At 39.3% G+C, this 16,036-nt stretch overlaps 1 protein-coding gene across 1 annotated transcript in view; it reads left to right on the top strand.

Moving 5' to 3' along the window:
• PRKCQ (protein kinase C theta) overlaps nucleotides 1–16,036 on the top strand; it is a 128,655-nt gene that overhangs the window by 40,115 nt on the left and 72,504 nt on the right. The window contains exons 2-4 of the mRNA XM_087420853.1: nucleotides 3,344–3,470; nucleotides 7,234–7,433; nucleotides 10,799–10,859. Of these exons, the coding sequence (XP_087276979.1) occupies nucleotides 3,353–3,470; nucleotides 7,234–7,433; nucleotides 10,799–10,859 (379 nt within the window). The 5' untranslated portion in view covers nucleotides 3,344–3,352. The remainder of the gene's footprint in view (nucleotides 1–3,343; nucleotides 3,471–7,233; nucleotides 7,434–10,798; nucleotides 10,860–16,036) is intronic.

The raw sequence follows: 16,036 nt of genomic DNA on the forward strand, positions 1-16,036 counted from the left end.
GTAAATTGAGGTTGCTTTTGATTACTTTAAGATTTTAATTTAATATTTTATTATATGAATTCCCAGTTTCCTAATGTATATCCTTTGTATTTTATCTTTATAACCTCTATATTTATAATCCATGCCTCGAAATGCCAAAGCCTTTTTTTTTATTTTGGTTTTTAAATTATCATATGGTAAAATTGGCCTTTGTTCTTGGTGTATAATTCTAGGAATTTAAGTTTAGATTTCCGTTACCTCTACCACTATCAGGTTATAGACAGTTTGATCTTCCCCAAAAACTTCCTCAAGCTTACTCTTTATAGACATACTCTGTCCCCTACCCAAACCACCAGTAGCCACTCATTTTTTTCTACGTATAGTTTTGTCTTTTCAAGAATGGCACATAAATGCAATTATATAGTTTTATTTTGCATTTCTTAAATTGCTCACAAGGCTGAACATTTTTCCATATAACTAGTGCAACTACGTTGTTTGAATTTGTATAGTTTGTGTCATTACCACTTATTTACTTGGGTCATGGGTAGTGGCTTTTTGCTTTACAAATGTGTATATACTTATTATGTAAGAATGATGCTAACTTATTGTCTGTTACATTTACCATAGATATTTTCCCGTTAGATCTTTGCCTTTATGTCTCATTATGTTCTTTAAATGTATCAGACCTTACAAGTAGTAATATCATCTGATCTAGTAATATTGTAGTACTCTAGTAATCTAGTCTGATGCCATATTCCTAAATTTAAAAAAAAATAGTAAAAAGGTGCTTAGCATAACATTATTTCTATTATGGAAAAATTGGAAACAGTCTAAATGTGTAACCATAAGACTTTAGTAAGGCAGATCCTGGAGCTGTCCTTCAATAGAATACCATGCAAGAATTAAAAGGATGCTTACAAAGATGATGTCATAACTTGGACAAGTTTTACGGTAAAATGTTACATTAAAGAGTTAAACGTAATCATACACACAGCATGTAAAAGAAAAACACAAAACCTGTTTATTAAAACAGACTAGAGAATATACATCAAAATACTAACAGTGATTTTGCTTTTGTTGGTGGAACTATGAGGTCCTTTTTACCAATTTTGTGTATTTTCTTCATTTCAGAATGATCACCTATTACTGTTACAGAAGGGGAAGAAGTTCTGAGTAGCTCAGAAATAAAATGCTACCTTTTGCCTTAAAAACAAACCCCAGAGCTTGAGGCTTTGTTGGACGATGTGTCTGGTTAAGGGCACAAATGCCAGTTTTGTCTTCTAGACGTCAAATGTCAGATCATGTCACTGGGGCTAGACCTTTAGAAAGAGAGGTGGTGGCTTGGCTTCAGACACATGCAGGCATTGGGTAAATTGTCAAAATGCTCAATAGGGCAAGTGAATCTGGTGAAATGGCAAGTGAACCTGGATGGCTTATGAAATAGAAGACAGCTGATGTCTAAGCAAGACCTTCGGGAGGAGAAGGGGTCCCCTGCAGCCTCTTCCATACAGCCATAGAAACCCTGGCTACCCGAGAGGCTTCTGTCTGTTCCCCAGACAGGTGTCCCCAGGTGCCTTTTGAGCTGCTGTTGCCTCATTCTGAGCCCAGCCTGGACATAGCAGAGTGACACATCGGTCACTAAAGTTCAGAGTGGTTGTAACTCAGGCTCTATGAGCCAGTGATCCCTCCAGGCTCAAATCAGAATGAATTGCTTACCTTTACTTGTATGGAGGAAATCTACAAAAAGCCCTCATGTGGTAAATACTCTCATGAATGAAGATAGTTCTTGGTGGTTTTTCCTCATTAGTGAAGAAATACAGATTTGTCTGAAAGACCTTTGTGGCCCAGGAAAAGGGGGATCTCAAAGAAGTTTTCTCCAGAGAATTCTTCGTTATTAGCTGGGCTGCTGCCCGGAATAAGAATTCTAAGCTCAGAGGGTAAAGGGAGCCCCCTAAAGACAAATCTGGAAGTCGTCTAGCTGCCAATTCAATAGTGTGACATATATAGATTGTTTCAGAGACTAAGGACACCCAACAAGTCATGATTATTCCTTAACCATATCCTTTAGTTAAACGTGCTAAACTCTGCAGGAAATTGGGAATTTCTTAAGATCCATGAAATTAACAGCAGTTGTCAAGAGCCCCTAATTTGTCTCTCTAGAGGTTCAAAAAATACCCAGAGACCGCCAGCATTCCAGAGGACAGGCGATCGTTGATGGCTCTGCCGGGTTCGGGATTAGGGGCCCAAGATTTCCAGGTCTGTCATTGATTCTCACATCTGGGTTCTATTATTCGAGTAGTTTTCCTCCTTTAAACAAAGGTAGAAAAGACAGCTGATGCTTCGTTCTTGTTATCTTTGGCTTACTTAAGAAAGTTTGGGAAAATTCATGAGGAGAAAGCGTTCAAGAAGACAGAAGAAGCAAGGAAGTAACTTTTCCACTAAATTCCAAATGATAGTTTCAGATTAATGGGACCTAATGGAAAAGTAGGTAATAAGAAAGGTGTTTAGTTGAGGCCATGGCCAAACAAGGACAAGGAAGGAATGTCAGATGAAGATCAGACTAGGATCCTGGAATTTGTAGCCAACACTATGATGATTTTCACCTATATCTCTAAGAAAATGTAATTATTAGTTATTTGGTGTTTATGAAGTAATTCATTTGTCCTTACACAATAAAGCACTATTTTATGATGGTCAGTGATTTAGGGTTTTTTAAGTGGTTTATGTTCAAAAGCTTATTTTTACGCATGTGTGTGTATATGTACATATGTGTGTGTCTATACATGCATACACATGTGTATATATCTGAGTGTGAAGAAAGCAGACCTTCTTGAAAATGTCTAAAGTAAATAGAGATCAGCTGCTAAACGTCCAGAGCCAATTCCATCACACACATAAATAGCCCATGTAAGAATTTGGTGGTATCATATTTAACTGGTGTGACTAAAATAGACTCACTCTTTATAAACTCATTTTCTTATTACTGTATGTAGTTTCCTGGGTACCTACTGGAATAATAGAAGACATAAAATGTTAGAAAATTTCTGCCTTTCTCTGCAACTATTGAACATAACTCCACTAAATTAAGAGTGGAATTATTGTCCTAACTCACGAGGTTGAATAATGCAGACTTCCAGAAAGCCTCTTTCTTTGGCAAGTCAGTCTGTGGTTTGGGGTGAGCCCAATAATGTACTTTGCAGAAGGGGAAGTAAAAGCACTAGTTTGAATGGATAGTTGAACCATTCGAGGCTCTGGCTGCCAGTGATAAAGCACTGGTTAAGTGGGGACGGTTAAATATATTATTATTAAAAAAATAATATATTTTTTAGCCCCCAAATAGCATTTGTCTTTTGTCACATTGCAGGGAGCGACCATGTCGCCATTTCTTCGAATTGGTTTGTCCAACTTCGACTGTGGGTCCTGCCAGCCGTGTCAGGGAGAGGCCGTTAACCCTTACTGCGCTGTGCTTGTCAAAGAATATGTTGAATCAGGTAAGCTTGAGTGGGTGTTGGAGGTGGGGGAGGAGGAGGAAGCCTCTGCTATGAACCATGAAGCAAGGCCTTCCAGGATCTTTCTACAATTCAGGAAGCTGATGCCCAGGGAGACTGATGCTGAGGGCATGTGGGCTTAGTGACAGCCTCTGAATAGACCCAGGTCTCCTGCCTCATGCTCTATTTCACTGCACCATTCTTCCACACAAACAGAGGGAACACAGGAGAGGAGAAATGGGTTGAGGACATTGGATGAGGAGTTAATAGGGCAAAAAAATCTACTAGTGAGCTGAAATAGAACATGGGACCTATATTGTTGAGCCTGGTTGTTTTCAATGAATATAGATAGATTGTCTGCATAATCTTACAATCAACTTTAAAGACAGTTTACTGCTTCTTTGGCTAAGCTTAGATGAATGTTACAAAGAATATGTAATTGGCCATTAGAATCCAAATTTCAGAAAACTTACTTTTATGTTTACTAAGACCCTGGATAAGTGAAAGAATAGTCAGGTTTTGTCAAATTTAAATATTTATAGGCAGTCCACGGTGAGGGGGAAAATGTGACAGTCTTCCAAGTTAGATCATCCAATTAAAATCATCCTATTCTGTTGGGAATCTCTCCACGGTCATTTTAACTGACTTCCATTCTCCTTAATCCCCACTTCTGTATTTTAAGATGCTTCTAGACTTTCTGAAGGAAAGGTAAGAGGAAGTTTACACCTCCAGGTCTTCCCAGCCTCACTACCTTCCTCTGTGTCCCTACATATACTTGTTTTAGCGGACACTTTGTAGAGAAGGATGAGTACCGCCATCCAGATTTGCAGTAATGATAGGAGCCGTTACAGTTCATTTACACAAAAAGTACTTATGGAGTGCCTGCTGTGCACTAGGACAGGAAAAGTGCCTTTACTTTACAGCTTCCATTCTAGCAGAGGAAGAGAGGCAAGAAACAAAAATATAATATAGTAAGTAATGAGCCTAGTGGTCTAGTGGTTAAGATTCGGTACTCTCACCGTGTGGCCCAGGTTCATTTCCCAATTAGGGAACCACACCACCCATCTGTTGGTTGTCAGCTTGTGGTGGCTGTGTGTTGCTGGGATGCTGAAAGGTCTGCCACCAGTATTTCAAATACCTGCAGGGTCATCCATGGTGGACAGGTTTCAAGTGGAGCTTCCAAACTAAGACAGACTAGGAAAAAGGACCTGACTACCCACTTTTGAAATAAGTGGCCGTGAAAACCCTATGAACAGCAGTGGAGCGTTGTCTGATAGAGCACCAGAAGGTGAGAGGATGGCATGGGAAGACCGGGCAGGGTTCCACTCTGCTGTCCACAGGGGAGCTAGGAGTCGGAATTGACTGGATGACACTAACAACAAAATGATTAGTGCTGTGAAGAAAAACAAGGTGGGGTAAAAGGGAGAGAAAAGGATTGGGGACAGAGAGAAAGAGAAGTGTGTTATTTTATATGGGGTAGTTCTAAAGGCCTCTTGGGGGGTGACATTTACAGATACAAGGGGACCTGATTCAGAAGCTGAGAACCTCCAGCTAGATGTTTCCAGCTCTGAATCCTGGAGTTCCAAATCCTATTCTGTTGGCTTTTCCCTCTCTGAAAAGTCTTGTGCTTTGTGGTTGACTTCAGCCTTCCAGCCACTGCGAGTCCATCAAAGCTGAGGAGATGGTCTGCATCATCTTGATTTCCTTTCTGCCCAGATTTCTCTCCTGTTTAGTGAAAAGTAAGAGTGGCACTTGCTCCCAATCTAAAACCTTTCAAATGTCACAGAAATCTTTGAAGTGTAAAATGTCTGAGTTTTCAAAGCCGCTTCTGACTTCATGCGTCTCCTGGATCCAGTTCTCTTTGCAACCACAGGTCTCCCTGACATTTGCCTCCTGAGAGCCCTTTTTAAATTTCTTCTTCTTATTTGGCCTTGCCTTTGAACTTGGTCTAATCAGCCATGCGGATCAAGTGATCTTGTCAGAAAGGAAGACTTCGTTCTTCCGAAAGGTTGGTCGGTGGAGTTTGGAGATTTTTGTGTTTGATTTTGTTTTGGTTTTGTTCTGAAAAGAAACCACTGTGAACATTATAATTCAAGTGTTATTTCTACAGAATTTAAATACATTTCAATCTTGGGGTGTGAGGCTACATTTTCCCAGATGAGTCAACAGAACAGGGACAAATGGCACACAGTGTGTTGGTCTGGGAGCCTTTGAAAGTGCTCATGCTCACTGTCAGTAGATAGGATCCTGAGTCCTGAGTCACCTAAGAAGGATGATTACAAACCCAGGGACTGAAAGTGTAAAATTGCCTTGGGAATTTCTGTCTTTTGGGGGCATGGAGAATGGTTGAAAAGAATTATGTGTAGGAGAGGTTTCAAGTCTGTGGAAGTAAAATGTTATTATGATCATTAATATTGCCACTGGGTTTTTTTTTTTAAATGTCCAATCTCCAGGGAAATTTCTTTTAAACAAGCCATAAAAGTCTTCTCCTTCTATTCCACCCTTAACATTGTCAGAGTTTGTACCTCTAATAGCCAGGTTTACCTAAAATTTGAAGTTTCCGCTTATTGAAATCCTTGTGTACCTCCCAAATAATAATTTAGCAAATGCTAAATGATTGTGCTGTCGCAGCATTGTTGACTGGAGAGGAAGGGCCCTCAGGAGTCAGAACTGCTTGGTTTCCCTGCTTTAAACAGAATTTTCCCTTTTGCTTTCTCAACATCTCTGAATTGCTAAATCTGCTGCTTATGGTGCTTATTATCACAAGAAACACACACTCGGATACAGCTGCAGTTTACTGCTTCTGAGATGATTAAGGAATAAATACTACAGAAAATCCAGTATGGATGAGAGATAAGACAACACTACTTAATCCCACTAGTAAACTCTTTCCCAATCCCCTGGTGGTTCTGGGGAGGTTTCCCTCACGCTTTATCAGCCTGACCCTGGGTCTTGCTACTGACCATGCCGAGGACTGCCACCCGCCTGGTGTTCCTCGCTGGCAGGTGTCTGGCCTGCTTCGCTGACTCCAGGCATTAAGAACACCACCTCCCTCTGTTACTTGTTAGCTTTTGCTTAGGGTGCGTGGTGCGTGTAAAATGTATCCTCATTTGAGAATCAGAGAGAGAAATACTGACTCATTATATTTTAAAGGTTTTGCCTCTTAGTATATTTATGTCAAATGCAAAAATCTTAAATATCTTTTTAAAGGAGCACTTATTATGAGCCTTAAATTATGCTACTGTGTCTTTCCAGAAGAACACGCAGTGGTTTTGTATTGTCTATTTTTTTACCAGATGCCAGTGAAATTAGGCATGTGTCCGCCTTTATAGATTAGCAAAAGAGGATCCTGAAAGGCACAAAAGTGTAAAATGTGTAAAGAATGGGGTCTGGGTCACTCTATCCTACTAAATATTCCAGGCTTAGCCCCTGAGTGCTTTTTATTTGCTCAGGTGTTCACAGTCAAAGTGAAGCGACTAACTATTGACTAAGAAAAGAATATTGCCAGTCCAAGACATTCTCAGATTTTTGTTGCCTAAATTGTCCAGATTGACTCTTAAGTTTCAATATGTGACCTTGCATGTAGACCATGGATTTCATTCTGTCCTATATTGTCTCTAATTGTTTCATATGTTATTTTTGCCTTCCCAATGGAATTATATATCCTAGAGAGCAGAGGGAATGGGCGCCACTGTTGTTGAGTTGAATTGAGTTATTTCCTGGAGCTAGCTAAAGGAGTAATGAGAACATATCTCTCTGTTCCTAGAGAATGGGCAAATGTATGTCCAGAAGAAGCCAACTATGTACCCTCCCTGGGACAGCACTTTTGATGCCCATATCAACAAGGGGAGAGTAATGCAGATCATCGTGAAGGGCAAAAATGTGGACCTAATATCCGAAACTACCGTTGAACTCTACTCGCTGGCCGAGAGATGCAGGAAGAACAATGGGAAGACAGAGATATGGGTAAGTATCTGAGCTGTGAGCTTTATTTACAGTGTATGTACCATTAAGTGATAAGTACCATATTAGCGGAAGACTAGCTCAAAATGTCAGTGTCATCCTAAAATAATGATACACCAGCCTTGAGTAAGCAGACTCCCTACCACTTACTCATTGTTGACTTGATAATGACGATGATTATTCATTATGGACTATAGAACGTACTGACATATTCTAATCTCTTTGATTCCTGTGTAAGATGAAGGTCTCTTAAGCTATGAAGAACTGTTATTGATTTATAACTGTCAAAATGTGCTCAGAAATATCACAAATTCCTCCTAACTTTGAAAACTTAACTGTTGTCTGTTTATCAAGATATCACATAGACATCTTGATAAAGATATCTTATAAGATAGAAAAAGTGAAGATAGCTAAATGAAAGGATAGAGCAAAGACTCATTCAACGTTTGGTCTTCTCTCTCCGTACTTTGCCAATCCCTATAAATATTTTTTAGCCATAATGTATTCACTTAGTTTACTTTGTACTAAGAAGTACGTCATACACAATCCATGTTACCACACCAGGTTTTTGGAAAACTTAGGTTATAACCATTTTGGTAGCAAGTGTTTAGAAATGTTAAAGGGAAGAGTAAAATACAAAAGCATAAAAAATTCCAATGAAAATTTCTGGGGTCCACAAAATGCAAAAACATATACCAGTAAAAACTGCTTTTAGGGACCAGCTGGGTGGCGTGGCGATTAAGTTTGCATGCTCCTCTTCAGTGGCCCAGGGTTCACGGGTGTGGATCCCAGGCGTGGACCTACACACCACTCATCGAGCCATGCTGTGGCAGTGTCCCATAGAGGAGGATTGGCAGCAGATGTTAGCTCAGGGCCAATCTTCCTCACCAAAAAAAACCAAAACTGCTTTTAAATGATCTGAAACTCAGAAAATGTTTATATCATTTATGGAAAAGGAGAGAATCTTTCCTTTCTGTTTCTTATTTCCTGTAACTCAGATTTTTAACAACTCCACCCAAAAGATTTTCAAATCACAGATTTCAAAATGGGAATGATATAAGTCTAAAAACTAGATTTGTATGTCAGTTTTGTATTTTTGACTTCAAAAAAATACATTACTTTTTGGGAAAGTATATATTTACATAAATCTTTGCTTGTGTCACCAAAGTCATCTTTAAAGATAAACACATACCAAGATTTAAAGAAGAAAAATTGCCCACACTTAGATGTGTTCAGATGTGTCTACTGACAGACTTCTGCACTCAGCTAGGGGAGAGGATCATAGAAACAGAAGTCCTCTTGGGGAGCTGCTTAGGAAAATAGGATGAGGTTAAATAACTGGACAATGTCACAGGTGTGCAACTTAGTGTGGAAGGGTTTACACAAACCAGGTAAGCGAGGGGGAAAGGCTGTAACTGTGCCTAACCATGGGAGCGTGTGGCTGGGCTAGGAGAAAGAAGAGATTAACTAGAGAATCTCCCCCGGTTTTTCCCTCATTCCATTTATTCTCTGCTTTCTGCCTCTATTTTTTTTTTTAAAAAGAAGAGTCACAAAATCCCTAATTTTTTAAAGTAGCATGCTATCTGATTTCTTTCTCAATTCGTGGAGGGATAACTAAGTTGTTAATCCTTTTGTTAGGCTTCCCTGATGAACAGGTGGCCTTTCTATTCTTAGCTCTTCAAGTTGCATTTGATTTCTTGCCTAGGCTTTTTCTGGTTTTGTTCTTATCAGACTTTTCACTTTTTTGCATTCTAGGGTTATTTAGACATAAGCACTTGGTAGCCTCAGATCCTCATTTGACTAGCAACCATTTAACATTTTCCAGCTTTTTTTTTTCCCAAGGTCATTTCTTAGTTTACTTTTATTTATAGTGTGTAAGGGCCAACAGGTTGTTTGGGACTTATATTTTCCCTTCTATTGAAATCTGCTTTCTTAAAATTAATTTCTCTATTTAAAAATTATTATTTTCTGAAATTTGCCTTTCACCTACGCAGACACCGTCCAGTTTCTAAACACCACACTGTGACTCGCCCTCTGCTCTCCCTGGGTTTTAACAGTTTGAGTGGTTATCGAGTATTCACTCTCAAAAATGTGACAGAATTTGACTTTCTATGGATATTGTTTTTCCAGCAGCAGAGGTTTAATTTCCTCCACCACCACTAAGTCCTGATTATTGATACCTTTGTGGTCATCTTTGTGGTCACAGTTTTCCCCACTTCATTGGGGAATGAGTCCCTTATCTCTCGTTCTTCTAGTTCTATTTTGCTTCGATCTTTACTATTTATTCCCCAAACTGGAGAACAATGGTGTATATACGTCATGTCAAAAGCACTTCTCTTCATTAATCTATTTAAGCTGGCATGAGAATTTATAGTTGACCAAGCAGTGCAAGCTTATTTTATCATAAAATTCTCATAGTAGTGAAACTGTGACATAAGTATTGCTGTTATGTCAGTTTTTCAGAGATCTTTGAGGGTTAGTGACTTGCACAAGGTCACACAGCCAGTAAATTATTTAGCCACAATTCACATTCAACCCTGGGTTCCACCGGATACTTCTTACCGTTTATCAGTTATTCTAGTTACCCATGGATGTAATGATCAATAATAAGCTTCAGTCACCTTCTTATTCTTTTTGGCATATTAACGGTACAGTGTTACGGTTTCGTACATTAGCAATAGTGCTCAGGTTGTCTTAGATTTGCCGTTTTTCCCCTTAGGTCACATCACAGGATATCCTGCATCATCCCTTAAAATGTCACTTTCTTCTGGTCCCCTCTGTATAACGATACTGAAATATATTTTTTTATCCCTTCTCGGATCAATCTAATTAAAATATCCCTTAGTAGATTATCTAGCGCTTTCCAAACAGCCTCTCCTTGTGAAAGAAAAACGTTGCTCCCATTTCATACCTGATTAACCTAGGGCCACGTGGGTAGGCACCCTCAGAGCAGGGTTTATCTTTCCTCCCAAAAGACCTACTTGTTCCCCAAGTGAGCTGGTCCAGTGTCTGCAATTCTTTTGTCGTGATTAAGATCTGAATCTGCCCTGTTACTACTCTTCAGATAAGGAGCAGCGCAGGGCAAGAAAATCAAATCAGATCTGTTCTAGAATTTTGTTTCTTCCTTACGGAAGCTTTGATCTCCAAGTAAAATTAATGAGTTGCTGAGGTGTTTTAATAAGAGAAAGGCTAGCTTCATGGATGCTGTGCTCTCCTGATGATAATATGTCTGAGTAGAGTGACACGGGGCCGTGCTTGGACCCTGCACTGGAAATCTTCTGCCGTCGCCAGACCCACCTGTTATTACGTCATTAAATTCAGCGCTTGTTTCACATTCTGACTGATATTTCTCTCCTTCTCTCAACCAGTTAGAGCTGAAACCTCAAGGCCGAATGCTAATGAACGCAAGATACTTTCTGGAAATGAGTGGCAAGTGACATTTCTTCTTCCTGTTTGGGGATGAGGCGGGCATGTCTCTTCTCCTCATGTGCAACTGATTTTACTTTTGCCATGGCCTAGAAAAGAATTAGGAGAAAATGGAAGACAAGGAATTTTCCTGACATGTCCAGTGGTGCTCAAATATTAGTTGAAAATACACTCTCTGGGCCAGATAAGCATAGAAATATGAAACATGTGTAGCATCATTTTCTAAATTGTGTGAACTCATATGCCCAGTGCTTTGATGGTCTGTCTTTATTATAGTCTGGGAATTTAATGTAAATATAAAAGGCTCTGTTTTATGTGTCGCTATGTGTATGCCCATTGTCTGTGCATAAATGATGTGATATAAAAAGCTGTCACACCAGCAGCAGAATACAAAATAAATAAGAAACCGATAAATAGTTTCCATAACGCTAGTGGCCAAATACTAACGCTTCAAGTTAGTCACCACAAATCCTTTTAGGAACAAGGAAGGAAAAAATGCATTGCTAAAGAGTTTCGGTTCTATGTCATATACAGACGTTAGTCACAGAAGGTACATTTCTGAGCAGTGTGCTGGGTGCTGTGACAGCCTGACAGTTCCTTCTGTTGCCTTTATATTCTGTTGTCAAAGTGCTGTTTAAACGAACCGTATGCTACTACTCATAAAATTCCAAATCTCAGAGTGGGTATGTGAACTGACTGATAATAAACTGATATCATTTTTTCCTAAATTAGTTTCACTAGCAAGAAGCAAGTTTTAATTAGAGATTTATGGAGCTTTCTGGGGTTTTGCTTAAGATATACAATTCCTTTGGGTCCAGATTCAAACAAATCATTGGAAAAGCATATTATGAGATAATCAGGGCGACTTGAACACTCACCAGATATTTGATGATATTGAGACATTATTATTAATTTTTTAGGTGTTACAATGATATTGTGGTTATGTTTTTTTTAAGAAGAGACCTTATCTTGAAGATACATACTGAAGTATTTATAGATAAAATAATATGATACCAGGAATTTGCTTCAATATCCATTGGCATGGGGTGGAGGGAGTGGTTGGGGTATATTGAAAGAGAGTGGCCATGGATTGGTAATTGTTGAAGCTGGACTATTGGTACTGGGAAATTGATTACAATATTTCCTCAAATTTTTGTATATATTTGAAATTTCCCATAAAAAAGCTTTTTTTAAAGAAAAATAATTCCTAAGGAGGGAAAAAGATAATCCGAACTCTTCTTCTTTTTCTCATTGAAGCTGTAGATATATGGTATATGTCATTGTACTATTTTTGAGTTGGCAAAATTATATAGAGTGATTGTAGAACAGCTGAATAACTAGACTTGCATAAAAAATGAAGGTACTGGCCTAAATGGTAATACCAATAGTGTTTAATTCCCTCTTCAAGAGAAAGTACCTCTTCCCATGAGTTCAAAACATGGCCCAATGTAAATTGAAGACAGTCCTCCATTGGAATGCAAGTATTTTTGCTAAATGGTTTAAAGATCACTCCTTTGAAAAACAATTTCATAGACGTTCGTCATATTACTATGGAACTTAAATTTTGTCTTAGAATGAGAGTAAATTCGGGTGGGGCAAAAACAATGATATTTCACAAACAATAATTACACAAGCCCAGGAAGTTGTTTTTTAAGAATAAAACTTTGTCGTATTTAAAACATTTATATCTAGACCCAAATTGAGATTCTCTCTCGATTTTTATATCTCAAAAAACCCTAATTTTTAACAAGCAATATTATGGAATAATCCAACTAGAAAATTCCTTATTGATGACAGGAAGTATAGGATATCATTCAATTTTAAGAATGTTTATTATTATATATAAGAAATAGTTTTCTGAAGGATTCGGAAAACCAAAACATGAGTTCTTCCACTCAGGGAAGTTAAACCCAGATTGGAGGGGTGATGCAGATTAAACAGTTAGTGGAGAATGAAATCCTAAACCACATAAATACTGATTAACCAAAAGATCAGTATGGGTTACCTTCATTCCAGAAAATTCCCTACTGCAGGCATTGAAAGACAGGCAGAGTTGAGATTTACAAAGAGGAATAGCCTTCTAGGAGGGAAAAAAAGTAGGCTTGAGCAAAAATATGAATGGACAGAGGACTGTGAGAAGACCAGTCTAAGTAGATCAGTGGGCCCCTGCTAAAATCAGAATGAAGAATCAGAGACAGATCTTGGAGGGCTTGGAAGCCAGATAAGAGGAGTGTATAGACTTGGGGAAGTCACCCACAAGGAGTCACTGTTGTGTTGAGCAGGACATGACATGATGGAAGCAGTGTTTGAGGGAAATTGCTTACAATAGAATGTGGAACAGATGTGGGAAAGAAGACAGACTGGATGTAGGAGAGTTATAAAATTTCAGTTATGCAATGGAGAGGTTATGAGAATCTGGTCTAGAGATATGGTTATGGGGTTGAAATAAAAGAAGAAGGCCAAAAGAAAAGCAGGTAAGAGCAAGATTTCATGACACGGTAGGTGAAGGGGTAGCCCTATTATCAGTACATAGATGAGGTGCTTCATAATTCTTTATAAATGAAAGTTGAATGAACAGAAAAAATGTTGATGATCTCTCTTAAAATAGCTAGACTGGGAAAATTATCATAGGAGTGGTAGAAATGGGAGATATGGGAAGAGAAGGCAAATGAGTAGGGGATCAGGAATTCAATCTTGGAAAACATTTAAAATGATATCATGTCCCCTGCACCCTTCTTTAGTGGACGCCTCAATTCCTCTCTGCTCTACTGGGAAGTAAATGGCTCATCACTCTCCACACACACATCACTCCATTCTTTCTCTTTTAAAATCCCCGTTCCTTGATTTCTGTGCTGGAATCACTTTTTCTCTTCTTCTTCTGCTCTCTTACTGTCACTCTGGGTGGCTTCGATGTTCACCATCACCATCTGATACCCCCACCTCATCTTTTCACACCTTCCTATACTTTTCTTTATCCTTTCAATAAACCACAATCACCCAACAGGTCATCACTCAGAATTCTCCACCGTCAAGGACTCCGAGTCAGACCTTTCTCTCTCAGAGCTCATCTTCCTCCCCTGTCAATTCTGCCCTCCCTCATACCCAATAAGTAATAGACCTTACCTTAATCTAGTTTCTCTTTCACAGCCATTTAGTAGCCCACTTCTGGCATTAACTACCTCCCTACCTGGACCCCATGATGTGCACTTGCCAGTATTCCTCTCTCACGAGCGCACTCTTCTGCCACAGATGTTCTGACCTCTAAACCTTGAATTCTCTTCTCTCCTCCAAGGCTTTGCTAGAAAAAGTCATCCAGCTGTGTCCATTACAAACCGATGCTGCTAGATAATGTTCCTATGTTTCAGCCTCATGTGTTTGACCTCTTAGGAGGCCTCTCCAAGTAGATTTTCTACAAGTAATGTAAATTCAGTATGTCCAAAATCACACTTACCATTTTTACCAGTAACTTAATTCCTTTTGTATTCCCTATCTCAATCATAACTCCATCCATCCAGAAACCTGGGAATCATTTTTGTAGCCTCCTTTTCCTTCACCTCCCACATTAATCCATCAATTATTTCTGCCCATGTTGCCTACTCAATGTTTTTCAATTTTATCCTCTGCTTACATCATCATCTCTTCTCGAATCCCAATTTTTCTCCTACGCTGCTGCCAGAATGAACTGTGTAAAGCTCCACTCTGAACATGTCATGCTTTTCTTTGTCCCTTTGCCTTGCCCCCGCCTACAGCCTTTCAGTGTTTGCAAATTATCTACAGGAAAATGTACAAACTGGTCTGATACATACCCATCTTCTGGATGTGACCACTGATGTTTCCTGCTTCCTACTGTACACTCTAGCAATGCTTACATCCTGAGATACTTCTCTCTGTACCCTGGCTCATTCTCTTCCATCTAGAGAGAACACCTTTTACTTTTCCCCACCATACTTTCTCCCCCATATGAGTAGGAGTTACTTATCCTTCAGAACCCAGCTCATAAATCATCTCTGCTAGTACCTTCCTCCCCCAACTTTCCTGTCTTTCTCACCTCCCCCGACCTCCACCTGCTTTAGCTGGTGTAGTGTCCTAACTCCATGGTCCCATAGCATCCTGTGAATACTTCTATTCTGACATTTACTACATTGTCTTTCCTTCTGGACTGTGACTTCCTTGCAGGAAAGCAATGGTTGAAGCACATCTTATTTGTCTCTTTGACTCCAGCACCAGGTTGTATGCTAGGTCCACAGGAGGTACCCAATGAATGGTTGTTGAACTATTCAGTTGGACTCACCCTGGCATTTAGAAATTCCTTTTATTTTCTTTTGTTTCCCATACAATGGCTATTCCAAACATTCCCAAACTCCTCGGTTTCTGAGAGTATCCATTCTTTTCTCACTCTTAGAGGTTGGCCTTGTCCCAACTATAACTGGGAGATGCTCCATCTTCTGTCTCTGCACTTTAGAATATAGCTGCTTCTTCCTGCATTCTCTCCCTGCTCTTCTGCCTCAGAGAAAGTCCCTCCCTTTCTTGGTCTCCTGCCTCTCATCCTTTGTAGCTCTGCACCACCAAGTGTGCACGCTTTCTGGCATCTTCAACCTTCAACTTTTCCTTCTCTCATTGGCTTCCACCTCATTGCCAAGACATAGTGAATTAAGCCATCTTCTCCAATCTTGAAAAAAGATCTTTTTTTTTTTACCTTTTTACCTCCATGAGTTTTTCTTTCCTCTCCTTCCCTGACACATTTCTTGAAAAAGTGGTTTATATTTATATAAGTTCCTGTTTCTTCACTACTCTGTCAATTCTTAAACCCTAAGAGTCTGGGTTATAGTTCAACCAATCTGCTAAATGACTTTCTCCAAGAGTGTGAATCCTCAAAACAAATACCTGTTTCCTAGCCTTCAGTTCCCTTGATCTCTCTAGATCAATCAATGTTGAGAACCCCACATTTTCTTGGCTTGCCCAATGTGATATTATTCAAGTTTCCCTCTTAATTTTTCAGCTGCCACTTCGTGGTCTCTTTTATAATTTCTTTTCCTACCTCCTAAAAAATATGGGTGTGCCTATCTCCAAGTCTGTTCCACACCATCATACACTATTTTTGGTGTGAGTGCCGTGTCTCCCTGACTTGACTGTTAGCCACTCAAAGTTGGGGATAACATCTCATATTTCTTTTCAGCATA

This window comes from Ceratotherium simum, chromosome 32 (assembly GCF_057802395.1).
Source record: "Ceratotherium simum simum isolate JZ-2026a chromosome 32, ASM5780239v1, whole genome shotgun sequence".
Classification (NCBI taxonomy): domain Eukaryota; kingdom Metazoa; phylum Chordata; class Mammalia; order Perissodactyla; family Rhinocerotidae; genus Ceratotherium; species Ceratotherium simum.